The sequence below is a fragment of the Larus michahellis genome, chromosome 16 (assembly GCF_964199755.1).
Source record: "Larus michahellis chromosome 16, bLarMic1.1, whole genome shotgun sequence".
NCBI lineage: Eukaryota > Metazoa > Chordata > Aves > Charadriiformes > Laridae > Larus > Larus michahellis.
The window spans coordinates 6096633-6104130 of record NC_133911.1 but is presented as its reverse complement, the minus strand read 5'-3'; the positions used below and the strand labels follow the sequence as shown (position 1 = coordinate 6104130).

Genomic DNA, 7498 nt, shown 5'->3' with positions numbered 1-7498 from the left:
GCGCATCTCTGCTTCGTTCACCTGGGTACACCTGCGGCCGGGACGGAGCCGCGGCACCGGAATCCCGCGATTTGAGACCGTTTTGCCGTCGGGCAGCGGCTGTTCTGGGTCCGCACCGCCCGCTGGGGCGCTCCTGCCGTAACCCTGGTGAGTCCCCCCCCTTCACTCCGTTGCTTGCCGCACCTTTTTTGAGGGCGCCAGGCTCGGGAGGAATCTGCTTTTGACGTCTTAACCTTTAAAACAGCCAAACGAGACTTTTTTTCCCCCAAAAGCGGGGAGGCGCGCGGGGGGGGACGGTGACGCGCCCTTTCCCCGCAGCGGGCGCGCCGCCCCACGTGGCCCCGGGGCGGGGGGGGGGGGGGGGGGGGGGTGAGGGTGGGCCTGCCTACCCTGCTGGCACTGCGTCACCGCCGCCTCGGGCCAATGGGGGCGCGGCGAAAAAGCGGTTGGGCCAATAGGGGCGCGGCGGCGCGCGCGCTGGCGGCCAAGGGGCGGGGCGGTTGCGCGTGCCCCCTCAGCTCCGGGCTCCCGCGCCGGCGGGGTCAGGCGGCGGCGGCGCAGGTGGCCGGGGGCGGCCGGGCCGGGATGGAGGGCGGCGCGGCGGCGCTGATCCGGGAGGGCTGGTTCCGAGAGACATGCCGGTTGTGGCCGGGGCAGGCCATGTCGCTGCAGGTGGAGGAGCTTCTGCACCACCAGCGCTCCCGCTACCAGGAGATACTCGTCTTCCGCAGGTGCGGCCCGGCCGGGGGGGCGGCCCGGGGAGGCGGCGGTGGCGGTGAGGCGGGGGGTGGTAGAGCGCGGCGCCCAGCGCCATGCGGCGGGGCCTGGCGGCGCTGGGAGGGGGCGGGGGAGCGCGGCCCCGGTCCCGGGCCGGCTCCAACCCCGCTTCCCCGCTCTGCCCCAGCACTACCTACGGCAACGTCCTGGTCCTGGACGGGGTGATCCAGTGCACGGAGCGGGACGAGTTCTCCTACCAGGAAATGATCGCCAACCTGCCCCTCTGCAGCCACCCCGACCCCCGCAAGGTGAGTCGTCCCCGGGCCCCCTCCGCAGGGTCGTCCCCGGCCGGCCCTGGGTCCCGCAGACCGGCCCCCGGCCTCCCCACCGGCTCCTCCGGCCGTCGCTCCTGGCGCACGTCGGCGCTTGACAGAGCCCTCGTGGGCCACCGGAGCACATTGCTAAGCGCCGGGGCAGGACGGGCCTGGGCAGCTGCGGGGTTTCACGTTAGGCCTCACCGTGAAAGTTCCCCTGTGAGTCCCCACCGCTGACGGCCGGTTTTCTGCCCTCTTGTCTGCCAGGTGCTGATCATCGGCGGCGGCGACGGGGGAGTGCTGCGAGAGGTGGTGAAACACCCCACCGTGGAGTCCGTGGTGCAGTGCGAAATTGATGAGGTGCGTTGGGCTCCCCAAGCTGGGTGGAGGTGTCCCAGGGGCTTCGCTCAGAGGGGGCAGGCTGCCCAAGCAAAGGCAGCCCCTGCTTCACAGCATCAACGGGAGCTGCTGTTTCACCTGCTGCCCCTTGTCAGCAGCAGGCGCGTTTGCTGCCGGTTCTGCTGGCGTGACACTGACAGCGCCACCTCTTTGCCTTACAAGTCATCTACGTGGCAGCTGGATGCTTCTTGCATGTGATTTCTTCCACACACATAGGGTAGAGGCCCTTCCAGGCCAGCGTGGGCCAAGCATGGGATCTGGAGGAGGAAAGCTCTGGTTTTCTGAAGGTGGTGCTTTTCCCTCTCCCCCTGATGCAGAACAGAACTCTGCTCCTGCCAGAGGAGGATGGTGGCTTTGTTAAGCCATCTCCTGTATCTGAAAGCAGGAAATAAGTGGGAGATATTTGTTTCCGTGATAGATGGGCTGGTCCTCCTTCTCTTAGTCAGTTTGTGAGGATATTTTACTTCCTTAGAAAGTTTTGCTGTCTCCTCAAAGCAGGGCTTTGTTAGGAATGGGAAATGCTGATACATGAGACTGTGTACCTTGTCTTCCAAGCTAAGTAGGCATATGTGCCTGGTTTTGAACAAGCATTGCCTGACACCAGCGTACTTTTTTTTGTCTCTGCCAGCTGTGAGAAGCTGGTAGTGCTCAGTACAATTGCTGGGCCTCTTTTAGAGAGAAAACTGTATCTTATGGGATGATTGATATAATGACTATAGAGCAGAGGTGGGAATGTTTCTCATCTTGCATCCAGAAACCTGCTGTTGTGGTTTTATTTAGGAAGAAAAAAAAAAGTCTTTGGCCAAGATCACCTCTGCCAGTGACGTCTGCAGGGAAACGGAGTACAGAGCAGTCAGATCTGTAATCGTATTCTCTTAGTTCTTTGGGGAGCTTTTGAAGCTCCGAGTTCTTCTTGTTGAGTTTGGCAAGGACAGACCAACAGTGTCACTGAACCCTGAGGCCGTAGGAAAGGGCTGAGTGTAGCTTGTTGGCTGAAGATGCTGACAGCTCTTGAGGATCTAGCTAGCAAGTCGGACTTGTGCTGAAGGCATGGAAGGAAATGACTCATTGTGCTGTTCTTTCAGCTGCAGCTGCACAGTAGCCTGAGAAGTAGCTCCTTGTAGCACCCCCCCGACCCACTTGTGTTCTCTGTGTTACAGGATGTGATCCAGGTATCCAAGAAATACCTCCCAGGGATGGCAGTGGGGTATTCCAGCGCTAAGCTGACCTTGCACGTGGGAGATGGTTTTGAGTTCATGAAACAAAATCAAGAAGCCTTTGATGTGATTATCACAGACTCGTCTGACCCCATGGGTAAGAATTCTGGACATGAAAGGATACTCCTTTCCACATTCCTCCTTTTCTCTTCTGCCTACCTCTTGAAAGTAATGCCAGCCTGCTCGGGCTCCTTTCACATGAAAAGGCTGTCACTGACCTGGTTCTTTTGGTAGGGAAAGGGAAGGATGAAGACCAGGAAATTGTATTAGCAAGTCTTCAAGCTAGCTGTCGCATTTCTCTCCTCAAAATTCAACCTCAGCAGCTATTGCTTCTGGCAGAATTGATCCTTGAGTCCAGCAATCCCATGGAGGATACAGCACCGTGCTGGCAAAGACAGCTTTGCACGTGTCCGCTAATGAAGCAGTGGCTCACGTGCTGTTGGTGTAGCTACCTAGCCTAAAGATGGCTGTAGTGAGGTTGCTGTATTTCTGAAGGGGGAAAACTGAGGTAGAGAGGGACCAAATGTAGTTGTGGCACCTCATTTTAGGGACCTAACTATGACTGCCTGAGTCACCTTCACTCTTGCTATAGTCAACACAGAAAGAGGCATGTCTAAAAGGCATTTTAGAGCAGGAGTTCAGTTTTAAAAAGTGCTCACTGAAGCAAGAGGCAGCTGGTAGGACTTTCTTTGATAAAGATCCTGGGCTCTTGGGCTTGTTATCGAGCAATGCTAAAATACTGACGGTTCTGCTGTGCTAGGTGCAGGCTGGGGTTCACCCAGGGTCAAAACTTTTTGCTGTGATCACTAAAAAGCCGTTTGAAATGTCTCTTTTCCAGTGCAGTCCCTGTGCAGGCTGGGCATTTGAAAAACTTAGAAGCCTACCATCTTAGTCTGCCTCTAGACATATTTCTTTACTCCCTTTTCTCCCAGGTCCTGCAGAAAGCTTATTCAAAGAATCTTACTACCAGCTGATGAAGACAGCCCTGCGAGAAGATGGGATTCTTTGCTGCCAAGGTGAGGATGCTGTCTCTGGGCGAAGGCTGATGCCAGATCATTGCATGCAAAGTGTGAGGCACAAAGGGACTCTCTTATTGGGAGACATGATGCAGGGAGTAAAATCCATTTCAGCTCCCAGATACAGGAGTGGTTTTGATCCATATACGTCAGTTCATTAACTGCTGGACTGCGCTTAGTAAAACTGGTGTAAGGGTCTTACCTTGCCTTTGAAACCACCTGAGCTGTGCGGAGTAGAGCAGGTTTGGACTTGGAGCCACTGTTAACCTGGTACAGGCCTGTGCAGAGAAGAGGGGCAGCTCTCACCTTGCATCCTGTCTGTCTTTCTCCCTGTAGGTGAGTGCCAGTGGCTGCACCTGGATCTCATTAAGGAGATGCGTCAGTTCTGCAAGTCTCTGTTCCCGGTTGTGGAATACGCCTATTGCACCATCCCCACATATCCCAGCGGGCAGATTGGCTTCATGCTCTGCAGCAAGAACCCAGTGAGTTTCAGGCACCTGAAGTGCCCTTTTCCACTCCCTGAAAGCACCCGCAGAGCCTGCCCCAGGCTGTCCCTTACAGAGCCTGAGCTGTGGCACTGAGCTCTCCCAGCTGTGGGGCCTCTACGCTCTGGCTGGGGCCCAGCTCCACCAGCTCAGGACCCCAGAGCTGCAATGCAGCTTGCTCAGTGCTGTATGAAGTGCGAATTGGCCAGTAATGTAACCAGTTGCCTTAGAAAAGGACATGGTTTTCTCTCTAGGACCACAAAGTTGGAAGGGAGGAAGCCACTACCAGTTTCCAGTCTCTCTTAAGGCTTTGGCTTATTGATGCTGGCTGTTATAAAGTGGGCATCTGCTCAATAAGAATAAGCTTGCAACTGGTAATTGGCTCGTACAGAGGCCTCCAAGTGAGAGTCAGTGTTAGGACATGGGCTGGTACCTCTGTGTCAGACCACTGAGGTCTGTTCTCTTCCCAATCTGCTGCATTACAGCAAGCCTGTAATGCAACTACCACGTTGTTTTAGGGAGCCAGCGGCGCTGCTGCTGCTGTATTTTTCTGGGGTGCTGGCAGCATGCACTGTGCCTGACTTAACACAGATATGGATTCTGCTCTGAAAGAGCAAAAGCTTTGCTTCTTAGATGGTTGGGCACAATCTGACAGCTTCATCTGGCACATGGCTCACATGCAGTCTGACCTCATACGCTGACATCTGTGAATAAGGGCTAGTCACACGGGGTTCGGAGTGTAAACTCCAGCCCTTGAGGCTGGAGCTGTGCAGAACCTTTGACCTCATACTAGAACAGAAAGTCATCTGTCTTCCTGCAAGTCCTCTTGGTTCTCTGCCATCAGTCAGGATGCCTGTCACACAGACTTTTGATCGTTACCCAAAAGCTACCTGGCTTCTTTATTGCAGAACACAAATTTCCGGGAGCCTGTGCAGCAGCTCTCACAGCAACAAGTAGAGGAGAGGAGTCTGAAATACTACAACTCTGACATTCATCGGGCGGCTTTCATTCTGCCAGAGTTTGCACGGAAGGTAAGTGAGGCTGCGCTGCTATTCCTCCATGAAGGATGAGGCGTGACTTTTCTTTGGCGGGAGTGGGTTTATTTAGGACTGAGGGTTTCCTGCAGCCCTGAAGGCTTCTGTGGGCAAGTTGGGGCAGGACGGCATTTTGTATGACACAGCAGAGTATGAGTCACCCTGGGAAGATAAGATTTCAGTTTGGAGCTGTTCTGTGGGTTGATGTCCTGTGCCTTGATGGCAGATCACTCCTACTTCACCTACCAAAACTAAGCCCAAGAACCTGCAGAACTGGTGTTTCCCACTAGAAAGCTCCAAAAGTCATAGACAAAACATGTTTGTGGTTTCTAGCACAAACCAGCGGGTAAAGAAAGGATGCTCTAGCATAGTTCAGTCTGCCTTCTTGAAGGATGGTCTGTATTCTGCATCGTTCCATCATCTCCTAACTGAGTTGCAACTGCAGGTTCCAGAAAAAACATCCTCAGCATGTCCTAGGAACGAAGGCAAATGCTACGGTTGTGTTTCAGAGCCATGTTTCTCTTGAGGACTGGTAGACTTGCAGCAGGTCCATCCTGACACTTTTTTTGTCTTTGTCTGTCTCCAGGCCCTGAGCGATGTGTGAGACTGAGAAGCTGCTTTCTTCCTTCAAGTTGGATCCTGAGATCGTCAGTGATGTGGTGGGGACCTTCCCAGCAGACTGCAGATTTGCTCTCCACTGTGTGGGATTGTTTAACCCTTTGCCAGCCAACATTCCCTTTGATGATGTGTTAAAGATGATGGGGCATAAGCCAGATAAGACTATTGAAAAGGTCCAGTGACTTATTGTGCGAGGTCAAAACTGTTCTTTCCAGTGCTGGAAACGTAAGATGTCTTTTTTCCTTTCTCTCCTCCACGCACCCCATTCTAAATTCTCCCCTCCCTGCGCCCCACTCCATCCCATGCAACTGACATGATATATTTATAACTGACATGTATTTCCGTCTGGTGATCTTCTGAAACCTGGGAAGAGTCCAGAAGTCACTGACGCAGCCTTAAGCACAGAGAGCGAGAGCTTTGTGTGCAAAGTTTGCTTGCTCTCTCCTGATGGGAGCTCCCTGCTGCTGAGACGTTTTGACTGGTAACGGGTCTGAGCCTTCATGTCCCACTGCCCTTCTGCGACACCTGCGCTGGTCTGCAGCACAGTTGGAGAAGTCACAGTGCAAACTGTTGCCATTCACAATAGGTCTCCCTCCAACCCTGATGGAGTAGCAGTATTAAATACCAGCCAGGCAGGCTGGCAGCAAAGTCTTGTGGCTTTTTTTTTTTTTTTAAATTGGTTGGAAACAGAAGTGCTGAGGTACTAACAGGCTGACTCCTGTTCTTACCTCTGCCATCAGAGTGGTTCCAAAGAATGTTTATCAATATGGTGATAGGCGCTTTATATATATAAATATAAATATATATATATAAAAAACAAACCTTGGATCCATTGCCTGCTGTTAAGTACTGATGTTGGGGAGTCAGTTGTGCTGACAAATCTTCATCTCGGTCATGCTGAGATGCCTCAGGCCTAGTCCTTAGGAGGCATCGTTATTTCTAATGCTGCCCCCGGAATCCCCAGATGCATAAGTTGTTTTTTGTTGTACTCTGTGAGATGGATCTGCCTCCACTTCTTTACTTCTGTTTTAAAGACTCCGTACCACCACTGCGCAGTGGGTATCTTTCCAGCACAACCACTGTGCAGTTGTCACTCCCTTGCAATCAATTAAACACTCGGCTCTGGTTAAGGTGACATCAGTGTGGGTTGGTGTGCTTCTTTGGGGAGAGTGTTGGGGGTGGAAACAGAGATCTGAAAGTTTGCTGTGCTTCTCAGAAGACATCCAGCAGCGCTCTGTAGTTGGTCTCACTTCCTCTCTCCCTTGTCTCTAGGGATGACAAGTTATCAAAAAGCTCTGAAGAGCGATCCCCTTGAATGTTTTGTATTGTAACCTGACTGCCTAATAGCTGTCATCCTCTACGCTGCAAAGTCAGTACCTTCTATCTAAGCTATTCGCTAGTCCAAATGCTGCCTCTGGTACAGCTTTCCAAACCGTTTTCTAGCTGCCCATCTCCCTGCTGGCATCACGTAATTCCTGTCAATCGCTGGCCCCACTCAGTTGCACCATCCTTTCCTCTGCAAAAATCGCGGTGGCTTAGTGGCTCTGAGGGCCTGAACCAGGTACTGAGCTGAAGCTGAACAGGCTGGGAACTGTCACTAGGTGGCATCAGGAGAAGACAAAAAAAAAGGCTCCTTCTGAGGGAGGCTTTTTGGCTTGATAAGAGAAAACTAGAAGGAGCAGACTTTTGCAAAGGGGT

General features: G+C 53.1%; 1 protein-coding gene across 1 annotated transcript; it reads left to right on the top strand.

Moving 5' to 3' along the window:
* The first annotated feature begins 491 nt into the window (after positions 1-491).
* SRM (spermidine synthase) lies at positions 492-6935 on the top strand. The gene is made up of 8 exons (XM_074609610.1): positions 492-731; positions 905-1025; positions 1299-1391; positions 2591-2744; positions 3580-3663; positions 4000-4145; positions 5057-5179; positions 5769-6935. Exons 1-8 carry the CDS (start codon positions 586-588, stop codon positions 5784-5786), a joined length of 885 nt encoding a protein of 294 aa, XP_074465711.1. The 5' UTR covers positions 492-585; the 3' UTR covers positions 5787-6935.
* The last annotated feature ends 563 nt before the right edge of the window (positions 6936-7498 follow it).

Bases quoted from the DNA above. Each gene is read 5' to 3' on its own strand.
- SRM (XM_074609610.1), top strand. From the start codon at position 586: ATGGAGGGCGGCGCGGCGGCGCTGATCCGGGAGGGCTGGTTCCGAGAG. The intron at 1,392-2,590 runs GTGCGTTGGGCT...TCTGTGTTACAG, and splicing joins TGCAGTGCGAAATTGATGAG to GATGTGATCCAGGTATCCAA. The intron at 4,146-5,056 runs GTGAGTTTCAGG...TCTTTATTGCAG, and splicing joins TGCTCTGCAGCAAGAACCCA to AACACAAATTTCCGGGAGCC.